The following is a 24,001-nucleotide window of genomic DNA, read 5'->3' on the forward strand; positions in this document are numbered from 1 at the left end:
TTGGGTTCTCTGCTGTCTCCATGTCTCCCCCACTATCTGGGGTTCCCCGGCTTTCTGAGCCTCAGAGGCCCAGGTTCTGAAAACGGCCCAGCCCCCTCCAGTTCACTGTGGCAGCCGGCAGCTCTGACGAAGCTGTTACTTGTTTTTAAAGAGCCGCTGCTTAGTTCCAAAGCATCCCCAGTTAACAGAATGTGCCAGAAGGGAGTCCTTCTTAATCGGCCCTTACCCCAAACTCTCGTTGTGGGAACTATATTCAGAAACGGAATTACTTAGCCTATCCCTCTCCCCTCTGCTCCCGCTCGCCCCTGCTCATCTTTGCCTGTGATTCCACAACCCACAGGGCTCGGTCCCCATAGCCAGGCGCTTTCTTGGGGAGAGTGAGGGTTAGCCCTGCGTGAGTCTACGGCTGTGGCGGGTCTCCTCTGTTATCCTGCCTTTAGAGCCAATCCCTGAGCTTTTTATCTTCTAATGTTAGTTTGCAATGGTAAATTGGCAAGATGAGCCCCTTTCTTTAAAGGACATGAGGGATGGCATGGTTTGAAACAAAAGAACGTCTTCACTGAAAAGCCAATAAACACAATGTTGGTAAAAGGCTATGAACCAGGAGTTGTGGATACAGATGGGCTTGGTTTACTCCGTCAATAATCTGCAGGACCTACTGTGTGCCAGGCACATAGTAGGGCTCAGGGACTCTGTCTCTGTGAAGTCGCCTTATTTACATCACGTTTTTACTGCACAATAAGCTGTAAGTTCATGCTGTCCCTTTCCAGGGAGAGGCCTCTCCTTAAAATGCCCTCCAGCATTGACGGCTATAGGCCGGGCGTAAACTCCGCATCAAGCCATGAATTTGACACCCACCTGCGCTCAGAAAGAGGCAGGGCTGTGCCTTTTCTTGCAACCTGCGCTTCCCTCAGCAAGTAGCCGAATCTGAACGAGGCCTGAGGTGGCTGAACCCCTGCCAAGTGACACTCCACTCCACTCCCTGCCGAATGACACAGCAGCACCCCGCAGTCCTTCTGCCGGCAGGGATCTATTCTGAGCTCCTCTGGAGCAGGCACTGACAGCGCCCATCCTTGATCTTTTGGCTCGGTTCCCAGGGAGACCTCCTCGCGCTATGTTTTATTCATGGTGTCTCCCGGGCTGGTTTCTTCATTGTAAAAATTGGTGGCAGGGGTGGGGACAATCAATGAACCTGATATAAAATCCGGGTTTCGTAACAAAACCATCCCTTTGTGTGCTGAGAGCCTACAACCAGGGTCTGAGATTCTGGAGAAGGTCTGTGTTTTGTGGATTTGTTGTTATTGTTGTTGTTAATCCTCACTGGAGGGTATTTTTTCCATTGACTTTTAGAGAGTGGAAGGGAGAGGGGAGGGGGAGAGAGAGAAAGGGAGCGAGAGTAAGAAACATTGATGTGAGAGAGATGCATCCATTGGTTGCCTCCCACATTCACCCCAACTGGGGCTGGGGATCGAACCTGCAACCCAGGTACCTGCCCTTGACCGGGAATCGAACCTGTGACCCTTCAGTGCACAGGCCAATGCTCCAACCTCTGAGCCACATGGGCCAGGGTTGTTTTGAGGACTTTTAAGGCAAAGCATCCATAGAGACAAAAAAATATAGTCATTCATATTGAGGTGGAAGAGTGAAAGAAATAGGTGAGATCCACCGAAAGACCCTTTGCTGGGGAAGCTGCAGACATCTGAGCGCACAGAGGAAAAAGATGGTGCCGTGAGTAAAAACGGTAGACTGAGGGCTGTGTGGGCCATGGTGGGAAAGCTACAAAAAATATACAGAGTCAGCCTTTATTCTAGCGTCTCCCTACGAATTTCATCACCATCAACCTCATCATTGCCTTTGCTGGAAGAACTACGTATCTCTCTGCTTCATTCGTTAAGAATCGGTAGGAGAAAGTATGAGCCAGCATTCCCTCCATCTGCCCATCTCCAAGACAAAACCAAATAAAACCAATGACCACGTATTAGAGGGCAGAGGTCATCATACGATATCACATCCAACTGACACGCACACACACGCATACCTTGAGCAGTATGGTCTTCTCGTGACGGGTGATGTTGACACTGTGGGGCTGTCCATTGGCCACGTTCCTGTGGTCCACGTCGATATTATATGGCTCTCTGGTGCCACCCAGGTTGTACCGAATCTGTAGGTTTCCTATATAGGGAACAGGTAAGAAGCTCAGTCATTTCTTTGTGCCAGGTTTCATTTAAATATAACTTCCCCACCCCTCGACGCTTAGGTTTCCGTTCAGCCCTGTTCCCTCCTTTGACGTCCATCAACACCTCTGCCGTTCTGAATCCTGAGTCGCCAGCTCCGAGCACACTAAGGGTTAACAGAGCCAGGCACCTGCATGTTTGCAATCTACCAACAGTGAGCCATCGGTGACCGTCATCTCAAAGCCGGAGCAGCAAATGGCATAAAGGGTCCAAGTTGGGAGTGTGCCGGGGAAGGGGGAATGGGAACATACATAATATAGGGCTGCGGAGACGCCTGCAGGCCCCCAAAATACACTGAAATAAAAAATAAATGCAGGATACAGGGACGGTCTCGTGGCCTCGGCAAAGCCCGTGGTTCAGCGTATGAAAGAGTCATGAGTGTATAGGATTAAAAATAAACTTAATTCATAAAAGATAAACACATGGGATTTGGGGTGGCTTCACAGGTACCAAAGGAGCAAAGCAATGACTTTTGAGGTTAGAGATTGCTTTGATCCAAATGCAAAACAAAGGCAACGATGGGCTTCCCAGGCCCCCGAGTCCTACCCGGGCCCCCCGAGTCCTTGTCACGTCTGTTATAGCTCATTTTGCCTTGATGATCAATTATTTTTTCCCTCCTCGATTCTTGCCCATAATGACAAACAATATTCAAGAAGACTCATGTACTGTTCTAGATCCTGCTTTTAATTAATCTGCAGGGCAAGCATACCTTTTACGTCTTATTTTTATCTCATTTTCACTCAAGTTGGAAACTTCATTTTAATAGCTAACATCTCCCAGGTTAAAAAATGGAGTCTGACCAGCCACCAGTCACCTCACGGATCCCTCATGGCCTCTTTCATTTTCTTTCTGAAGGAACGAAACTGATACTCTGATTTTTAAGTTGTGAAATGAAACATGATAATTAAAAGTTAGGACACAGAAAGAGGAAAGTAAAAGGAAGTCATTGGAGACCCCGCCATCCCGAGATAAGGACTCTGTCACCTGGCCCTATCGCCTTGCAGATATTTCCCATGCCCTGCCATGCACAGAGACAAACGCGAGGCTTCCAAACGCTGCCCCTTTCCCGGGCACCCAGCACCCGCAGTGCCCTTAGGAAGAGTCCCCCAGGCTCCCACAGCTGAACGGACCGTTCGCGAGGACCATCGAGGACGAGCTGCCTTTCCCGTCTGCTTTCTAGGCCAATTCACCAGGCCTTCGCGAGTCCCGAGTCTGACCTTAGCATTTTATCCTGGATCCCTTTGCTTATGGCATTTCAACCGAGCGCCGTTGGTTTTCGTGTCTGAGATGAGTCTAAATTCCCCGGCTCTTCCCGTCTCCGCACCCACAGGGGCCCCACGGCGCCTAGGGTGCCCCGGCGTGAACCCCAGAAGAGCCGCTCGCCTGCTGTCTCAGCTCCACCAGAGCCCTGCCCTGGGGCCCTGTGTTGGCCACGCCTTACCAGTGACCGGATGGCCGCCACCCGGGCTTCACCTGATCCTCACCTGTCTGTCCCTCAAGGGTGACCATCTTGACCTCACCTCACTCTCAGACGAGTCCCCCATTTCTCGGCTCTTCCTTACTCCCAGTCCCATGAAAGGAGATGTCTTATTGGCGCCTCCAACACAACAGATGCAAAAACAGACTTGCTCGCCCCCCACGAAAGGATTCCATGGCAATTCCCCTCATTTCCACAGTTCCCTCCATCCCTGCAGCTCTCCCTGCCAAAAGCTCCCACTCCCCTCTTCCTCCCACATCACACGTTGGTGTGTCAGCAAATCTTCTTGGCTCTTCAAAATATACCTCGAATCCTGCTGCTTTCATCACCTCCGCGACTACCCCAGACCAAGCCACCACCGTCTTCGGCCTGAATTGTTGTCCTAGACTCCATGCTCACCTCCTGCTCCTGCCCTGCCCTCACCTTCCCCACCCATCTCTGCCCCTCACAGACCAGGCCCCTCCGCCTGGCAGTCAGAACGATCCCTGCTCCGAACCTTCCAATGCCTTCCTTCTGTCTCACTTGCAGTAATGGCTCTCCAGGCCCTTTGATCTTCTGCTATCACCCCTGACATAATCTCTTATTAATCTCCTCCTTGCTCACGGTGGCCTCCTGGCTGTCTCTCCAGAAGCCAGCATGTTCCTGCCTCAGGGCCTTTGTACTTGCTGGTTCTTCCACTAGGATGATCACCCCCCAGGTATCTGCCTGGCTGACCTCTCGGCCCCTTTAGGTCTTTGCTCAGCTATCACCTTCTTAGTGATTGTTTCTGTGACTTCCATTAAAAGCAGAATTTTCCCGCTCCTTTCCTGTGGCTGGGCCTTCCCTTTCCTGCCTTATTTTTCCCTATTATAGCTCTTGCCATACAACATACTACATATTGTCCTTAATTCATTTATTGTCTGTGTTCTCCCACTCAAATGTAAGCCCCACGAGAGCAAGAATTTCTGTTTATATCTTTACGACATCATTCCAGTGTATAGACTAATGCCTGATACTTAGTAGATGTGAATAAATGTTTGTTGGATGAAGGAAAGACGGTCTCCCTGCCTCTATGCTTTTTTCTTTCCCACACTTTCTTGGCAGAGAGTTCTTTTTAAAATGCATAACTGACTATTTCATTGGTTCACTTAAAACTCTTCAAAGCCTTCCAGTAGCTCATAAGATGAAGCCATACATTCTTCTTATTTTTTTTTAAAAAATATGTTTTTATTGATTTTTTTTAGAGAGAGAGGAAGAGAGAAGGAGAGGGAGATAGAAACATTAATGATGAGAGACAACCATCAATCGGTTGCCTCCTGCACACCCCCTACTGGGGATGGAGCCCACAACCCGGGCATGTGCCCTGACCGGGAATCGAACCAGCGACCTCTAGGTTGATGGGTCAATGCTCAACCACTGAGCCACACTGGCCAGGCAAGGAATGCAATTCTTAATGTACCTTATGATGCTCTGTCCGATCTGAGTTCTGCCTGTTACTTTATTTTCAAGTCATACCATTCACCTTGTCACTTTTTACTTTAATTACCTTTGACTTCTCTTACTCCCTAGAAAATAAAATTCTTCTCCCTACCTCAGGACCTTTGAACATGCTGCTCCCTCTTCCTGAGCTGCTTCTCTTCACCATTCTTCAGTGTTTTACCCTATTTTGCCCTGTATCCTAACAGCATTGAGACTAGTCTATTGCTTGGGAGTGAAGGAGACGATCAGGCGGTCATGTGGACGACATGCAGAAAGGTGGCCTCCGCGAGTGACTGCTCGAGTGCCCCTTTCCTTCCGGCGCTCTAACCTTGTATGACCTCAGCCAATTTTCCTAAGTACGTAGCCGCATTCATTCATCATTTATTTACTCATGTCTTCAGAACACGTTTATTTAGTGATGGTGCAGAGCACCGTCGGGCCCACTTTTCCCGGGTCTGAAGCGGGCTGTCTGCTCGGCTGTCAGTGTGGGGTCTCTTCTCACACAACCAGCCCAGTTCCCCGCGCGGGCCAGGCTGGGCCCGGACCTGGGGAGACAGCGAGAAGTAAAAGGGGCTCTGCCTTGACGGCCAGAGGTCGGAGGGACCCGAAATTATGCAAAAAGCTGGGCACTCGCCTCCCTGCTGTCGCTTTCACTGGTCCCTTTAAGTCCCCCGGCTCATTAAAATCAGCACTCAGTTGTTTGTATTCCTCTTTTCTTTCTGGCTTTCTTGAACTTTGTAAATATGATTTAAAATGTCTATAACCGCTTCACTTAATGGCAACAGAAATCATTTGCTTTGAGAAAAAAAAAGATAAGCTGGAACTCTGAATTTATATATAGCGAGGATCTGCACACAGTAATGGCAATATTCTCGAATAATAAAATTCGAACGCTATATTGATTGCTTTCAGATAATAGCACAAGAGAACCACAAAACGATGACAGGGAAAATACTGATATTTGTTCATTAAAATAATGACGCTTCCTGTGTCTCGTGTTCCTCCCCCCAGGGCATGAAAGCAGCGCTGAGGGGCTGCTCCTGTCCCGGCTGCAGCCACCCACGTGCTTCCCAGACCCACTCTCTCCTGGCCTGTGCCACCATCATCGGAAACACTCACAGGGCACCTACTGCGCGCAGACAGGGCGTGTTTATAGCAAAGAGAGATAATGACGCAGGGCACTAGGTGCCAAGCAGGTGACACTGGAAGTAAAGTTAAGAGGAGTTTAAATCAAGGAGACGTCACTGAAAGGAGGTGAGACTTGACCCGGGTCTAGAATGAAATACTGGGAGGAGCGCTGTGAAGGGTGTGGCTGTCTGACCACCAAGCTGTACACCTGAAATGGACACAAAACAACACCGAAGGTCAACTGTAATTGAAAAGCTAAATAAAATAAAAAGAAAAGCAGGTCTCAGGCCAGAGAGGAAGACGGAGCCTTTTCAGATAAGGGAACACAATGGGCAGGAACACGGGCGCCCGCAGAGCCCTCGGGGAAGAGCGAATTCCTTGAGTATGAAGAGTAGGGATATTCGTCACTGAATGTGTGACAAAGCAGGTTAAATCCGGGACACACCTGATTTTCACAACGCCCTATGAGGGAGACGGTGTTTCACAGACGAGGAAACTTCGATCTCACAACCCACGAATGCAGGTGCGCAACTGGAACCCTGACTTTCCGGTTCCGCACGCGGGGCTCCAGCCCACGAGGCTGGGGCTGGTGCTGGGGCCCGACTGGAAGGTGGCAGGATTTGGGATTTCTCCTGCTGTCCGGGAGGGCGGGGGCGCTGCTCGTTCTATGGCAGGGATTCTGTGTGTAAAGGAACCCATTCTGGCCGTGACGGGGAGGCTAAGGTGGAAGCGACTGGAAGCAGGGAGCTGGACTGGGACAGGGCTCCCGGGGGGACACGCTGAGGGGCCCTGCTGTCCCCTGTGGGGGGCAGGGACTGCTGAAGACACTGGGTTGTGGCCTCCTAAACACAAGCTCGTCCATTTACCCAAGAATTGTTAAAATAATTTTCTCTGTGTGTCTGACACATACAACAACACCGCTTCCTCGCTGACTTTACGTGTTATTTTTTCTAATTAGAGCAGCGGCCCTGGCTGGGTGTGGGCACTTGTCGTGTGGAGAAGAGTGTTACTCAGGAAGGAGCAGCTGGCCAGCAATGCAGACCACACCTGGCGCTCGGTGTTGCTTTCCTGCTAGCCAGGTACGTTTTTACAAAGTTAGGCCGGTACTGGACGGTCGAAGCTGTATCTTGCCCCCTTTTTTTTGTTTAACATAATATCGCTAATTTTTTTTCCCTCCATGTCATTAACTGCTCTTCATAAATATTCTTTTTTTTTTTTTTTAAAAATATATCTTTATTTATTTCAGAGAGAGGAAAGGAGAGGGAGAGAGAGATAGAAACATCAATGATAGAGTCATTGATCAGCTGCAGCCCGCAACCTGGGCATGTGCCCTGACCGGGAATCGAACCCTGATCGCCTAGGATCCTAGGTTGATGCTTAACCACTGAGCCACGCCCGGCCGGGCTTTTTTTTTTTTTTTTTTTAAATATAGATAAATATTATTCTTAATGGATACATAATATTGCATAAAACGGTGACTCCGTCATTCACTAACCATTTACTAAAGTTGAGCTTCTCAGACCTTTCCAGTTCCTATAAGTAACACCGTGATGGGCACCTTCATGCAGAATCTTTGTCTGAGTTTTGTCCAATTACTTTAGGAATAATTTCTAAAGTGGAAAATCTTAGGGCACATTTATTTCCCTAACCTTTTAACCTACAGTGCACTGTCCAAAGAAGAAGTTTAAGAATTTACTATTTTTCAAAACTCAACCTGAATTGGGTTAATAATAATAATAATTCTTGGTTCCCATGGAAGGAAAGGGAACCAAGAACGATTCTTTCAGATGCTACCACCTGCAGCAGCCGTCAAAGAAGGCTGCCGAGCCCCACCGCTGGAGCAAGACCTCCACGCTGCCAGCGACACGTGCTCTCTGGGAAACGAGTTCGGGAGATTCGCTCCTCGAGGCCCCTAAAATATTTTCGTTAGTAAAAAAGAAAGTGATCTTAAAACTTTAAGTGTCTTAGAACCCAAGTTTATGTGCATTAGGAATGTTTACACCTCTCTCTGAGGTCGTAAGGCCGTCCCTCCGTTGCCACCAGGATGCCCGTCTTGGCCGCCCCGTCTGCCCCCTCGGCTCAGTGCGCACCCAGAGATCACGGCGGTCCCGATGTTACACGTACACACCCCTGCTTCCAGCGACCCTAAGGTCAGGGATGTACTGGTGAGTGTCAAATTCTGAGAGGGCTTGGGAAGGCAAGTGTCCCCGATTCTCTCTTTCTACTGGACGTTCCTATGTTCTGAGGAACCTACTGATGGTTATCATAAATCAGGATAATTCATGGATTTGCAGAAAATTAGTTTCACCGCTTCAAAGCTCATCTCGACCTAGTACAGCAGTGAGTGTATTTATTCATTAGGGACAGAAAAGTCATCATGACACATCTGAAGCCGTCTCGTACCGGGTAACAGGGCTCTTGTCAAGAGCCCGGCACGTCTTAGCGACGTTACTACGGTAACACGTTGCTGCGAAGCACGCAATGGACCAGCTTTGCTGGCTCTCAAGCAGGGACGTGGGGTTCGAGGACAGTCGATGACTGGCTCCACCTCCTGCGGGGAACGGGGGACCTGCCCTGCACAATCCGGGCTCTTGCTGGATGGAGCCTCCCGCCCACCAGCGCTCAGGGCCGGGTGTCCCCGTCCTTACCGGAGGGCTTCACGAGGACGGCCAGGAAGTCGGCGGCCAGGGAGCTGACGTAGAGGAGAATGCAGGGCGCCCGGGAGGTGCTGAAGCTGAAGCGCACCTCCTCGCGGGCCAGGTCCGCGGCGCCCTCCGGCCTGCCGCCCGCCTCCGGCCCGCTGGGCCCGGGCGCCTGGAAGTTATATCGCAGCCACATCCCTTCTTCGAAAAACGCACCGACATCTGGTGAAAAGAAAAGGAAAGCGGAAGTTGGAAAAGGAGAAGTCGGGGGCAGGTAAAGCACCACCAACGGTTTCAACTCGGGCTGACGGTCAGGGCCGGGGCGGCCGCTAAGGAGGCCCACCGAGGACACGCTCTGGCGCCAGGAAGGGGTCAGACCGGGGCAGACGAATGTCATTTCATCAACACGAATACACCATAAAAAAATGATGCAACAACGTGGTGATCTGTAAATTTAAAATATAAAAGCAAAATTAAGAAACGTAAATCAGCCCTGGCCAGTGTGGCTCAGTGCTTAGAGTGTCAGCCCGCACACTGAAGGTCCCGGGTTTGATTCCCGGTCAAGGGCAGGTACCTGGGTTACAGCTCGGTCCCCGGCCTGGGTCGGGAGGCAACCAATCGATCGATCTCTCTGTCTGTCTCTCTCTTCCCCTCCCATTCTCTCGGGAAAGCAATGGAAAAGGTATCCTCCGGTAAGGATTAAAAAAGAAACGTAAACCATGCCAGGAAAACAACCTTCATGTGCACAACTAGACCAGGCAACTAATTTAGGGTGACGAGATACATCGAAACGAAGGCAGCGTTTTAATAAAAACCATCCATCCAAAGCGGGCACCATCCCCGGGCATCATCTTTGAGGTGGTTCTGCTTGGACATCCACGCACACAGGAGAGCCCCCGAGCAAAGCCTAAGTCCTGGGAGGTTTGTGGACAGTGTCTCAGATCACAAGACATGAAGCGAGAACTGGGCTCAAATTCGGCACTGCCCTCAAATAGCTACTTGGCCTTAGGGGAAGCTGCTTGACCAGCGTCTCTAGGCCTCAGTGTTTTATCTGTGAAAGGGAGATGGTAACTGAAAATTAGAAAAGATAACTTAAAGTAATTAGCACATAATAAATAGCACCTATTATTATTATGAAATTAGAAGAAAGGCCACTAACCCTCCATCAGTCTTTTCCTGTGGCCTAATCAGCGCTAATTGGTTTTTAATCATTTGCTGGCAGACCCGTGTTTTTTCCCCGTCTGCTCCGGAATGTTCTAAAACCAGCTCCGTACTCGCTGTGACACACGGAGGCCGCCTTCCGAGATCTGCGAGGTTTCCAGTTGCTGTTTCATTGCCTGCTACATGTCCCTTCTGAAAGCTTTTCTCCAACCTCTTTGCCCACGGAACCCATGTTTGAATCCCACTAAATTAACACTACGCAGGATGTATTTTGTGACAAGCTGCTCTACGTGGAAATTAATAGGAGGGACACACTTAAAAAGGATTCTTTTTAAAGTACATATATTTTTGTTGTTTCCAGAATTACAAATATCCCCGATTCGCCCCGCACCCTTTGTTCCCCTCCTCTCTGCGGGACTTCTGAAGATTGTTCTTTGTAAGGAAGTCTAGCAGGGCCGGCAGGGCTCAGGGACGCAGGGTCTGGAGTCAGACTCCTGCGGGTGAATCCCGGCCTCGGCGCTAACCGAGCGTGTTAATTTGGCCCATCGCCTGAAACTCTCTAAGCCTCAGTTTCCTTCTCTGAAAAATGGGGCCACGCAGGCTGCTGTGAGGATTAAGTAACTGGGGTATGACACTCAGCCCAGTGCCTGGGATATGTGATAAACGTTCAGTAAAGATCAGTCAGTTACATATCAAAGACAGGTTACCATGTTTGACTGAAGGCCACAGATGCCACCCAGCTGACGCCACTGCACACATGCAACCCTCCAGTGAGTCACCCTGGGACTGCTGCGGAGTCTGCCATGCTCACGTCTCCCTGAGTTACGGTGAAAAGACTTCAGCTGACTACAGGCTCTCAACTACGGGCAGTGCTATTTCCCTCCTGGCCCTCCCGCCCCAAGAACTTTTACAAATGTGTGTGTGTATGTGTGTGGGGTATGCATGCATGCATGCATGTGTGTGCATGCATGTGGGTATGTGTGCTCATGCGTGCATGTGTATATGCATGAATCTGTGTGTGCATGTGTGGATGTGCGTGTGCACACTCTGCAGGGGCCACGCTCGTGCACAGGAGTGGGAGGTCCCGAGGCCAAGCTGCGGCAGGGCCCTGTACCTGGTGCAGCGGGGAGCCCGGCGGGAAACAGTGCACGTTTCCCAGCTAAACTGGCAACGAGCAAGGCGGATCGCGAAGGGACATTCAGAGAGCTAAGGGTTTTAGATAAACAAACCAAAAGTATGCCACCGAGAATCCTTCAGGTGGATTTTAGAGTCATCGTTAACAAGCTTTATGGGTTCATGTCAGTTTTGGAGGAAGGGTTATCCCATGCTCAGGAGCATTACTCAGAAACCGCGTCATAAAGCAACCGTTAAGCCAGGGCCCGGGGGTGCCGTGGACCTTTTACGGTTCGAAGCGGCAGAGTTACAACTGCAATTTTTTTTGTTTCAGATCATTTCCAGGAAACGCCAAATTAGGGCACTGCAATATCACTGGGGAAAGAAATATCCCCAACCCTTCCGAAAAAATAACTGAAATAACACTAATTCAACAAAGTCCCCAGTAACATCTCCCTCATTCAATGGTCAAAAAGTACTGATTCAGAAGAGTGGATTTAAGGTTTCTGTATGAATATGAGATGGCTTAAGTTTTACAATATTCACTTTTTGGGTAGAAAATGATACATTTTGGGTCTAGTTATTCTAAGACGTATGATGACTGCATTCCAAGATGTGCTACGAAAGGGATTTGTTGAGTTATGTCATGTTTCTCAGAATGTTGACATACATTACGTCACCTGTCGACTTAGGATCATGAAGGCGACAGGGACCGTGAAGCCGACACGTAATCTTGTCTTAACCTTTCTTAGCCCTCAGAATGGATCACGTGCAAACTACCCGATTGGGGAAGATAAGTTTGGAAATGTTCAAAATAAAATCCACAGACCATACATCCCGGAATAACACCATAAAGACATTTTCCCCCTTGTCCACCCAAATCCCTCATGTTTATGGTGGGGAAAAATGAACACACAGCCGGCACTCACCCCTGTGACTAATTTCCTTCTCCACTCTTTCTCCGCCAAGTTCAATAATTCTATCGTTTTGCCTTTTACTGAGGATTTCTTTTGCAACCTGTATTTTTTCAAATCGACATGGTTCTTTTTGTTCTCTAACCTCCCCACGAGGACCCAGAATTGAAAGTCCCCAACTCACAAATGGGCTGTTTCCCAAAAGTTTATTTTAAAGTCAGTAACTTGCAATTTGGAAATAGTTCCCCGTAGAAACAATGCTTTATGGGATGGTTAGCTTTGCCAGGAAAGTCTACAAATGCTGAATCACTCCGGATGGGTTATAAAATATAACCGAAGAGTGTCATTGGGTATTAGTCATTAAAAGAGCGATGGCAACTATAACAAAAGGGTGAGGGTTTAGTTTGAATATGAGAACTCCAAGGACCTTTGTTCCCACAAGGATTTCATCTCATGTATCCAGTGGTGCCCTGGCCAGTGTTCAACGGCCGACTCTCCAATGGGGAAAACCATGATTTGTAACGTTTGCCTATCCCCATGGTGTAAACACTCACACCTTGGCTTCTTTCAAGCTGCCAACATGACATCACTAAATATGGAGCGGAGAAGAGATGCTCACAATTGGTCTCCCAGCCTGTGAAATGCCTCCAGCGTATGCTCCTCCTCTACTCACCCAGCCTCTGACCCAGTCACTCATACAAACCATATTTACTGAGCCCTGCCTCGCGGCAGCTGTCTTAGTCAACTTCGGATGCTATGACAAAGTGCCATAACTGGGTGGTTTAAACAACAGAAATGTATTCTCACAATTCTGTTGGCTGTAAGTCCAAGATCAAGGTGGCAGCTGATTCTGTCCCTGGTGAGGGCTCTCTCCTTGGCTTGCAGACAGCCGCCTTCTTGCTGTGTGCTCACATGGCAGAGAGAGAGCGAGCTAGCTCTCCAGTGTCTTCTTAAAGCCTCATCTCTAAATACCATCATATTGGGGTTTAGGTCTTTAACATACATGGATTTGGGGGAAGACATATTCGGTCCCTAATAACAGACTTCCTTTTTTTCTCTCTTCTGCTGTACACAAATGCCGTAATATTTGCTTATTTACCCCTTCCTGCCTTCCAAAGCTCTCCCCTACCTCATCCCAGCTACCCCACATCCTGAAAACTCTGTATAGCTTCTGTAACATCTGGGAGGAACAGCTGGGGAGCTGACACTGAAGCATGAACCCCAGCCTCAGGGTCATTAAACTCTTTCATGGCTGAATTCCATTGCCCAGAACAATCACTCTCATTAACTGCTTTTAAATTTATTATCTAGTAAACAAGTTAAGTGAGTTCTGTGGGGCTCTGCTCCTAGCGACATCGGACGTCACCTCTGTGCAGGCAGCTGGTTCTGCATTAGGCCTGGCTCCTTCCAGGGCCACCTGCAAGGCCCAGCTCTGTTTAAACTTGTTTCCCATTGTACTCCCAAGGCCCTGAAATACAACATTTCTCTCCTGGCCTTACATTAGCAAAATCTAGTTTTTTTTATCGCTGGGTGCTCCACGTTGAATTCCCTCTACATGTTTTATTCTGTTTGTTTGATGTTTTCTTTGATTTACTCTAATCATTTTGGACTAACAACACTGAACCTGGGGTGGGTTACTGTTCACCTGTGCTTGCTCGGTTTCCCCAGGTGAATGCACAGCCATTGTAACCACTTTCCCGCCATTCCCTCTAGAAGCCAGGTGACCTCCAGGTCCGTTTCTATGTAATAAGCATCGAGTGTCTGAATCTGCACGGAGGAGAGGAAACACCAAAGGAAAAAAATCTCTTCAGTTTAGCCTGAACGCCACGTGCTACCCATGAGACACAAATATAACGTACATCACTTTAAACACACCAGTGAGCTCTGTGGCCTCTGACTTGACTGTGTAGGAAGGAGCCAGGGAGCCTTCTCACTTGGCGTTTGAGAGCCGATGGCACCGAATGACTCGACTTGAATCTTAAGGAGGGAGAGAGCTGGCATCCAGAACTCCAGGGTCATGCAACTGCGTTAATAAGCACTAGGCTTGTACGGCAGCCAGCAGGGTAGAGTGCTTTAGGGAGAGCAAAGGAGACGAGGGCTCTGCTGCAGCCAACTTCACCTGAGACGGCTAGTAAGGGGTTAATGTGGTGTACGGGGCGGGTGGGAATCAAAATATGTATGTTTTAGGCCCGTCTTTGCCACCAACTAGCTGGATGGCCCTGGTCAGGCAAGTCATTCAGTGGCTGTGGATTTCAAATCATTCCCATCTTAAAGGAACCCTCCCTTGAACTTCCATCTTCCTCTGGCTAGCAGCCAGTCTTCATTCTCATATATTCTTTAAAGTGTTTATTAAGTGCCTTCTCTAACAGCCATGTTGCTATTAGAGAAGGAACAGAGAGTTAATGGTATTTAAGTGAATCACTGAAGGGGAAAGAGAGTTAACTGAGTCTAGAGGTAGGGAAAGCATCCAAGGGAGCGAAAGAGGCACGTGCAAAGGCCCTGAGGGAGGAGGGAATGTTGAGGGTCGATGCAAAGGAAGTCGAGGTCCCCGAAACGGAGGGGAGAGTGGCAGGACTGTGGCTCACTGAGAGAAAGGGAGTGATGTTTTGAGCATTTGGGTCTTTGTATAGAAAGTAATGGGCAACTCTGAAGGGTGTTAGATGCAGGTGACATAACCTGATTTGCGGTTTTCCAGGATCATCCTGGCTGCAGTTTGGAGAACGCACTGGGGGAGGCGAGAGGGATACAGGTAGAGCACGGGGGAGGCTGCTGCAACGGCCCGGAGGAAACACGAAGGTGGTTTGGGCGTGGTTTGAACCATGATGGTTCAGTCATTCGCCCGGGGACCTACACACCTGGTGGGTGAGTAGTTAGAATAAAGACACGGTTAAGGGGTAACGCGGACTGAACCCGAGGACAGTTAAGAGGCGGGAGGGGAAGGACAGGTGTTAAGAAAACTCCTGCATTTCGGATGGGTGCTGGTGAGGTCCTTGATAACGGGCACACAGGGGCGGTCCTGGTGGGGGTAGGGACGTGGCAGGCGTCAGGAGTCCAGCTCTACGAGGTGCCTTTGAGTCAGAAAAGCAGAAATAACAGGCATTTCCCTTTACAGAGGAGAGGGCTGGGCTAGAAATACACGTTTTAGTCATTACTGTAGATGGTATAACACCCCAAGCCTGCAGGGGAAGCCTAACCGAAGTTCCTAAAGACAGAAGGAAGGGAAGCTCTAGGACTAATTTCTGAGAACATCAGCCCTTGAAAGAGGGGTAAGTGGAGATGAAGGAACCTGAATGATTAAAAGCATCACCTAGGATGTGTGGCATTAGTGATGCCAAGGAGAGGGGGGTTTTTAAGCGGGAATTCACCGTTCAAGGTCAGAGTGTGATACTACATCCCGTGGTCACACATGGCCTTGAACGGCCGACTCTGTGCCACCTCCGCAGGGAGAAGCCTGCTGACGCCTTCACGGGGCTGCGAGTCATTCGCCCGGGGAAATGAACATTGTGGGCCTTTGACCAGGTCCTCCCTTCCTCCTGCTTCAACGAAAAGAATATTCTCAAATGAGGAGACAGCTTCCATTGTAAAACCAACAACTAAAATTTTACTTTAATATTTTTCCCTCTGCTAGAAGCTTTCCCTCTTTGTAAATTCTTTTTTTTTCTCCTACATCTGTGCAAAAAGAATAGATGCACTCACTGTGGTGTAAAATAAAATTTTTCTTACATGAAATAAATTCAAAAGGCTTGCAAAGGGCTTGCTGTAGCTCTCTCTCGATACGCATGCATACATAAATACATACATACATAAACAGACTGTATGCATACATCAAATCAAACTCCAAATGGCCTTCCAGAAAATGAGCATGTGTATGTGTATTTTTGGGATGTATGTATGTAAATATGTGTGCATATATTTCCCCCCAGAAAATATGTGAGAGTCTACACACACACACACACACACACACACACACACACACACACTCTGGAGTCCCCCAACATGGTTTTCTGGAAAGCATTTGTTGCTAGTGACCTGCTGAGTCCTCGTTTGCTCACTGACCTGTCCTTTGACATGAAGGGAACAGCCCAGGGCAAAAGTGCACCACATGCAAAATGCTGCTTCAAGCTAAGAACTCCCCGAGAGGCTCTGTGCTGTTTCAGCTCCCAGGCCAATCAGCCAACGAAACACAGTCTGAAGGCCCAGGCTTCTGGTATTTTAAGTCTTTGATCTTATGTTTAATGTAGAGGATCCTGGCTCAGGACGTGAGATTGTCCCGATTCCAGCTCACTCGTTTGCCTTTTCTGCTCTACAGCAACATACATCACATGTTAAAACCATAATATTTCCCTACCTCCTGCCATTTCTTTGGTTTCATAGTTTGGGGAAGATTTAAAAGTCGCTTCTTTCTAATTTCTCATTTTTCTGCATGGTCCTGAGTGTAAATAAACGTCTGCAAACACAGCCCCGTTCAAGCGGCGCCTTTGTTTAGAAGGAGTGGAGCCCAGAGACGGAGCTGAAATGCTCGGCGCCTGCCACCCCTGGCTTCCTTCTCAGTGGAGCCGGCCCCCTGGAGCAGGGTAGGGAGCCCAGCTGCATACAAACCCCGAGTTAGCTTAACCGGGGTGTCTCCCCAGGGCCAGGAAAAGCAACCGTGTGAGTCTCCTCGTGTCTATAGAGAAGGGAAACCTTTGAAGACAAAGTGGTTTAATGAATTCAGTCTGAAAGTTTTAAAGAAAAGGTAGCTTTTGTGCTTGGCAATGGAAGAAATGGGATAAAATGATGTCAAAATAAAATTTTATGTTTCGAGACTGATGAGCACTATTAGGTGATGGGTGTGAGGTCAAAAGTCGGACAGACTTCAGGTCAGACATAAACAGCAAGATAAAACAAATTGTCACAAATTAAACTGTGTAACTGGAGATCAAGGTGTTTGAAGACTTTTGGCCATTCCTCCTTTCTCCTGACTTCTTTTTTTTTTTTTTTTTTAAAGTATGTTTTAAAAAAATTGATTTTAGAGAGAGAGGAAGGGAGAGGGAGAGGGAGAGAGAAACATCAATGAGAGAGAAACACTGATCGGCTGCCTCCTGCAGGCCCTCGCTGGGGATCGAGCCCGAAACCTGGGCCTGGGCCCTGACCAGGAACCAAGCCGCAATCTCCTGGTTCCTGGGTCGGTGCTCAACCACTGAGCCACACTGGCCCGGCACTCTTGCCTTCTTAACAACGATCCGCGCGCCTTTCCCTCTCGTAATGCTACCTGGTGAAAGCCACGTGGTAGCCACAGTCTGACCATCAAAAATACTCTTTCCAAATGGCTTAAAAAAAAAAATTTTCTCACCCAAGGATATGTTTCCCTTGATTTTAGAGAGAGGAAGGGAAAGGGAGAGAAACATCGATCACTTGCCTCCCGTACAAGCCGCAACCGGCGACCAAACCCCAAACCTGGCTATATGCCCTGACTGGGAAGCAAACCCGCCCCCTTTCGGTGCCCTGGACGATGCTCGCTCCAAGCAACTGAGCCACACCGGCCAGGGCTCCAAGTGACATTTTGCTTTTTAATTCTTTTATACTTATATTTGAATAGAAATCTGACATTCTGAGAGTTTATTTCCAATCGGATGGAAGCAGCATCATGTAGGGAAAGCTCAGGAGCGGTGAGGGAGGCCACGAGCGTCTGCCCTCTGCTGGGGGGGAAGCGGGCACCGCTGCTCCTGCCGTCTCACCACCTGGCCCGGGCGCGTCTCCACTGTCCCTAGAGCTCAGCGCCTAACGCTTAAGAGAGCTGGGAGCTATGCTACTAGCTGACGGCACCTCGAGATACAGGTCATCATTCAGGTTTTAGATGAGGGGACAGAGACTCAGAGAAGGCAAGTGGCTCGTCTGCGGTCACTTGGGTCAACCTGTTTGCACCCCACCCACCATCGGCCCTGTTGGCCGCCTTGCTGCTGTTCCCTGGCTGCGGAAGGCAAGCACCCCTTTCCCAGTTTCTGCCAGGTGGAGGTTTGTGTGGGTTCAGGGTCCCGTGGCTCCGGCTGGAAATAACCCTCTAACCTTCCCAGAGCTTCAGGGGGAACCAAGTGGTACCCACACAAGTGGAGCTGGAAGAACCAACCTCCGCCGTGCAGGATGGAGGGGAACCGTCGAGACACGGCTGATAGGAACCCTACTTTTGTTTTGTTTTAAATATGTAACTTGCTTTTATTAAACACGGGGGAGAATCAATACATTTTCCAAAGAGCCAGGTATCTCAGCAGCATTAGTGAAAACCAGCTTCACGTCGGCCTGTCTGACAAAGCTTTTAGAACAGCGAGCGGTTAAATTCTTAAAGCAGGAATAAGATATCAACGCGCTCAGGCCCCAGGACGCGCGGAAGCCAACAAATGAGGCTCTGGTTTTGCTCAGCAGTTTTGGCTGTAACGTAAATATATATTATTATTTACAACGTTAGCATCTGAACTCCACAACGACTTTATCGTTTTCTGCTAGTTGAACCCAAGAAGTCCGGAACCTCCGAGCAGCCTTCAAAGTTTTCCTATATGGACACAAACCGACCCCTATTCCTCTACATATTAAATATGAAGTAATTGCCACAATGTATCAACATTTTCTCAGGAAGATTTTTAAGGCTTCTGGTGCATAAATGTGTAATGTCTGTGGGACAATATCATAATTATATACAGAAAGTATTTAAAATTCACCTTGTGCAATTTAAGTTCTAAAGATGAACCCCCCCCCCCCCAACAAATCCTAGTTTTAAATGAGCGTTTCAGGCGAGGAGCTGGAGCTGCTTTGCTAAGCTCCCCCTCTTGCCATCGGCTTTGGTTTCAAAAGGCAGTGGCTTCAACAATGGGACAATCACGGGCCGATGGGGTACGAGGACCCTTCGGAGGGCTCAAGCCCGTCAGCACTGCCGACGTGCTTCCTTTGAATTTCATTATTCATTTTGCGTGCGTCCGATATTGTTATGATCAGAACCATAAATCTTTGCCCCGAATGAGACACGGTCTGTCCCTGGCAGTAGGTTAGAGCCCCCATGCTTTATTCTTCAGTTGATTGTTGTTTTGCCGAGAAAAATGTTAAAAAGAACGGACTGACATTTTGGCTTTGTTTCTGGGATTTAAAAGAATTGTTCTAGGGAGAATTTTTTGGTTGGGCGGCCTTTTTGTGATATTGCTGCAGGCTTTTAAAAGGCTCTTTATTTTGTTTTTGGTTTACTATGTAATTCTTGAATTATATATAATACACCAAAGGTCTTGCATTGCATTTTTTTCCAAAAAATCACCCACAGGTGGATAAATGATCTTAAACAATTAGGAAATAATTATAGGAAAACTGGGTTCTAGACCAAGAAATTCCGATGAACGTTAAAATAAAACTAGACCTAAATTATTAAAAAAATATGTTTTTGGTTAGGGAGACGCACACCCAGTGCTAGTACCTGTGCGTGCTATTTGAAGTGGATTTATGGTAAGTTTTTGCTGTAAGAGGATAATTTTTCCTTTTGTGCTTATTTTATGATGCACGTTAATTCAGTGGCATGTGTACAAAATTTATAAATGAATATATAAACGAAGGCCTATAAATCGGGACTCATACCTAACATTTTTTCTATTAGGAACGTGCATTCACGGAGTTAGGGACGCACAGTCTCGAGAGGATCCCAGCTCTAGCAGGGGTGTCCCTGATTCTCTCCCCTGAGCCCTGATCCTGGACTTTTTCAGGGTCAGAATCCCCACTCCTGCCCACCCTGGGACCTCAGCAAGCAGAACTTTTGAACCTGAAGGTGATTTTACTCTTACAAACTGGCTCTCAGCCGCCCTTGAGCAGGCCTTTCTCAGACACATCAATCTCGCCAGACGTCACTTTGGAATTCTTTGTTCTTCAGTAATTAAAGAAGAGCAAATTAACTGATAAAGAACCATTCACAACTGGCTCATTCACAACAATGACGAAAAGGAAAAACACTGTTGGTGGTGATTTGAGATACTGGCCTCCTCACGCAGAGTAGGGATGCGGGTGCTTTGTTTTGGGGAATCAGGTTGGCTCCACGTATGAGAAACCATCAACATTTACACCCTTTAACTCTCCTCTCCACATAGGCAATCCGGCCCAAGTCAATCATGTAAAATATTGAAATGCCATTTACAGAAACATTTACTACAGTGTTATTTACAATAAAAAATTGGAATCAATTTCAAGAACAGGAATAGAAATTGCCATTTCCCTCTTGTGTGCCACTTAGGTTAAATAAATTTTGGTAAATCCACTGGATGGAATTTTAAGCAGTCTCTTTAAATGATGGGCATCAAGACCAAGGGGTTTCAAGGAAAATGTTTATGTTATATATGCTAATACTATGTACAGAATGATCCATAGTAATTACAATAGTATACAGTGATTTCAGGAACTCAGAATACATTTTCCTACAGTACAATATTCTAACAAGAATCAATAACTAAAGATTATTTATTTGGTAATGTAACTAAGTTACAGCACTAATACAATTAGCCTGAATTCTGGATCTTAGCAGCAGGAGTGAGGGTAAGTTTTCTCTCTTTCGGCCGGTGCAGGGCTGACCTCGGGCAGGTCATGAAAGAAGAGAATCAGCTTGGACTGTCTCCCCTAGGGTGCCCTTCCAGCCTCTTCTAAAGCTCCTCAACTCTCTGTCCTCACAGAAGCCACTGTAACCACCTCCTTGAAGCTTGTCCAGTGCTTTCCTCTCTCCTAAATTACATGTGGCTCTGTGAAGACTCAACCTCAATCACTCCATCACTCAATGTACATTTAGGTGAGTCTTGCTCTGTTCCCAGACCCGCTCCTGCTCACTCCAATGATGCCAGTAGAATATCAGGCCACAGGAAAGAGGGTGAACAGTCATACAGCTCAAAGTCATTTTGGGTTGAAGGTGGCTAGTCTTTAAGTGCATTCCTTATCAGAATGGACTGTGCCTGGACTGCACATAGAGAACTTTTCAACACCCTCCCCTTGATTTCTTTGTTCTGTTTTCCCTCTCCTTCCTTATAAAAACTTCTGTCTGCAGTGAGATGTGGAGATGGGCTTTGTGACAATAGTATCCCATCTCAGGTGACCAGCACTTGAATAAACCACTTTCCTTTTTCACCACCATCTGTCTCATGAGTTTGGTTTTTGTGGTGGCAGGCAGCCGAACTTGGGTTCTGGTTACAGATGTTCCTGAGTTCTTAAAGATACAGGGATTTAAACCCAGAGCCTGACATCCACTGTTTTTTCATGAAGACATTTTCCATCTTTAATGGAGATGAAGGTAAAAAATAAGAGAAACTCTCTAGTTGTCAGAAACATCCAAATCTGGAGCAAGCTGCCCATGTGCTCCCAAGTCCTCTATTAAGCACAGCTTGGCTCCCACCCAGTGACTGTGTTGTGAAAAGAACACCATGCTGGTGTGTACATGGTGGAGAAAACGTTAGTCTTGAAATCTGGGCCCTAAGGTTCCACTACCAATCTGTCATTGATTAGCCATATGACTTTAGATAATAAACTTAACCTCTAGAAGCCTCAGTTTCTTAAATTTCAAAAATCATAGTACTAAACCTGCATCTCAAAATTTCTGTGATGAATAAGTAAAGTAAGATATTGTGAATATACTTAATTCAGTGCCTTGCATAAAAGGAGATGTTCAGTAAAATGTCAGTTAGATACAACGTAATATCATTTCAACCACAAGATACTTTGATTTTCTGACAAAAAGAGCTTCATGAACTCTTAACAATTTAAGAGCAATTGAAGAGTTGCTGAAATAAGTAATCCAGTGACATTTGAATGTTAGGGCAAAAGCTGAAAGTCTGAACAATGACACATTCATTATAGGAAAAGAAATAAAACTGCTTGAAATAGTCCTTGATGTTTTTTAAGACGTTATGAAGTGTTATAATAGCCACATGTGGTTTATGATGCTGTAGGACACTTTGTAAAGTCACACGAGATAACATTTTCCCTTCTTTAACAGGAAGGGGGGGGGGCTGGAAACTTGCTTGAGATTTACAACTTGGTTTACTGTTTTAATTTGATTTATAGGACTTAATTTATAGTTTTAACTGAATTCATAAGGTTCCATTTTAAGAGACATTTATTAAGGATTTATTGAAGGCAATAGGCTAAAACAGACCTACATAAAAGGGATTTAAATTAGATTACTTCGATTAGTAAAGTTTTAGGAAGCATTTTACTTACAACCTTACTAATCCCTGGTTCTGAAAACTAGGACATGACTAGCAATGGACTTGTGCAAATATTTGGGTTAACTTCAGAATAAACATGAGAAACACCAGAACTCCATTAATCAGAACTGACTTAATCCTTAATAAGGCGGCAGGAGGGGCAGAGAGACTGTTAACCCCTTGGGAAAGGGGGAAAATTACAGATTACAGATGTGGTTTCTCGAATAGAGCACTTCCTTTTTATTTCTTGAAACACTATAAGTATTCGAGGAACCAATACGATTTCTAGGGACCTCAATAATAACCCCACAGGATGCTCCTGAACTCACCCTGATTTAACCTCAAGGGTGCCTACTGCATTAATGGTGTTCCAGGCCAAAAAGTTCATGGCGATTCCACGACACAGACCGGGATTTAATCGGGGCCATGGCATTCAGAGCCACTGAGCCACGCCGGCTGGGCAGAGCTTTTCTCATCTCATCTTATTAAACAACAGATCAGGGACTGAGGGAGACGTCCTAGCTGAGTGGGGGCACAATTCTGAACACCTTCCCCTCAGAACAAAGGCGCTTGTGTGCAGCTGAGAAATCACTGTGTGGACGGTTCAGGCTCAGAGAGCTGCGTGAGCAGGACTGGGAGCGGGCTCGCCTTACCTTTGTTGCAGAAGGTTCCGTCGTAGGCCGTGTGCGAGCAGTCACAGGAGTAGCCGTGGTATTTCTCTATGCATTTGCCTCCGTTCTCGCAGTTGGCCCCATAACTGGTGCAGTGGCCCGAGCACCCGGACTTGAACCCCGAAGTGACCTTCGCTCTCTCCTCCAGGTCCAGGGTCACCCCGTTCATCCTCAGGGAGCGGATGCAGCCCAGGAAGCCCTGCTGGCCTCCAGCGCCACCTGGGAACGACAGAAGCAAGCAGCTCAGACCCAGGACCCTCTACCTCGAACAACTGTGGGAGGAGCCGAGGCGCCAAGAGCAGCTGGCAGCTCATTTCCAACCTGGTTTTTCTTAATAGAGAGACTCTATGCTCCCCCCACAGGCTGTATAATGCCTAATTAAAAGAGGCTGTCTTCCGAGGTACAATCAAATGGCTACAGAAGTAAAATGTCTGAAACCCAGTTGGTGTGGCTCAGGGGTTGAGCATTGACCAATGATCCAAGGAGATCAGGGTCCGATTCCTGGTCAGGGCACAGGCCTGGGTTGTGGGCTCAATCCCCAGTAGGGGGCGTGCAGGAGGCGGCCGATCAATGACTCTCATCATTGATGTTTCTATCTCTCTCCCTCTCTCTCCCTCCTTCTCTCCGAAATCAATAAAGATACATTTAAAAAAAAGGAAAGAAAGAAAATGTTTGAAGATACACAAAAATTACATAAGCTGTTTTGGAAAGTCTTATCTTGTTTCCCATAGAAAAGATGTTTATGGGAGGAATCTCTAGGCCCTTTGCTCTTTAATCTCTCTCGCTGTTCAGTCCATACCACTATCTATTGGAGGAAATATACAAAGGCAGAGAGACACGGATATATTAACCTAGCTAATAAGTCAACTAGTTGGAAGGGATGAGTCCACTCGAAATGTGGTTTTAAGTCCTGTGCTTGTCCCACGAAACGCTTTGCTTTGGAGCTCACGTTAAGGGTCCCCAGGGCCTTGTCTCAGGTGGTTGGAAGCTGGAATTAATAATTTTTCACGTAA

At 47.5% G+C, this 24,001-nt stretch overlaps 1 protein-coding gene across 1 annotated transcript in view; it reads right to left on the reverse strand.

Moving 5' to 3' along the window:
• Positions 1-24,001, reverse strand: part of CNTNAP2 (contactin associated protein 2) — a 1,301,514-nt gene that overhangs the window by 69,511 nt on the left and 1,208,002 nt on the right. The window contains exons 18-20 of the mRNA XM_087820965.1: positions 22,971-23,207; positions 8,946-9,161; positions 2,039-2,172 (exon numbers count right to left, since the gene is read on the reverse strand). Coding sequence (XP_087677091.1) covers positions 2,039-2,172; positions 8,946-9,161; positions 22,971-23,207 — 587 coding nt within the window. The remainder of the gene's footprint in view (positions 1-2,038; positions 2,173-8,945; positions 9,162-22,970; positions 23,208-24,001) is intronic.

This window comes from Miniopterus natalensis, chromosome 10 (assembly GCF_054644295.1).
Source record: "Miniopterus natalensis isolate mMinNat1 chromosome 10, mMinNat1.hap1, whole genome shotgun sequence".
In the NCBI taxonomy this organism is placed as follows: Eukaryota; Metazoa; Chordata; class Mammalia; order Chiroptera; family Miniopteridae; genus Miniopterus; species Miniopterus natalensis.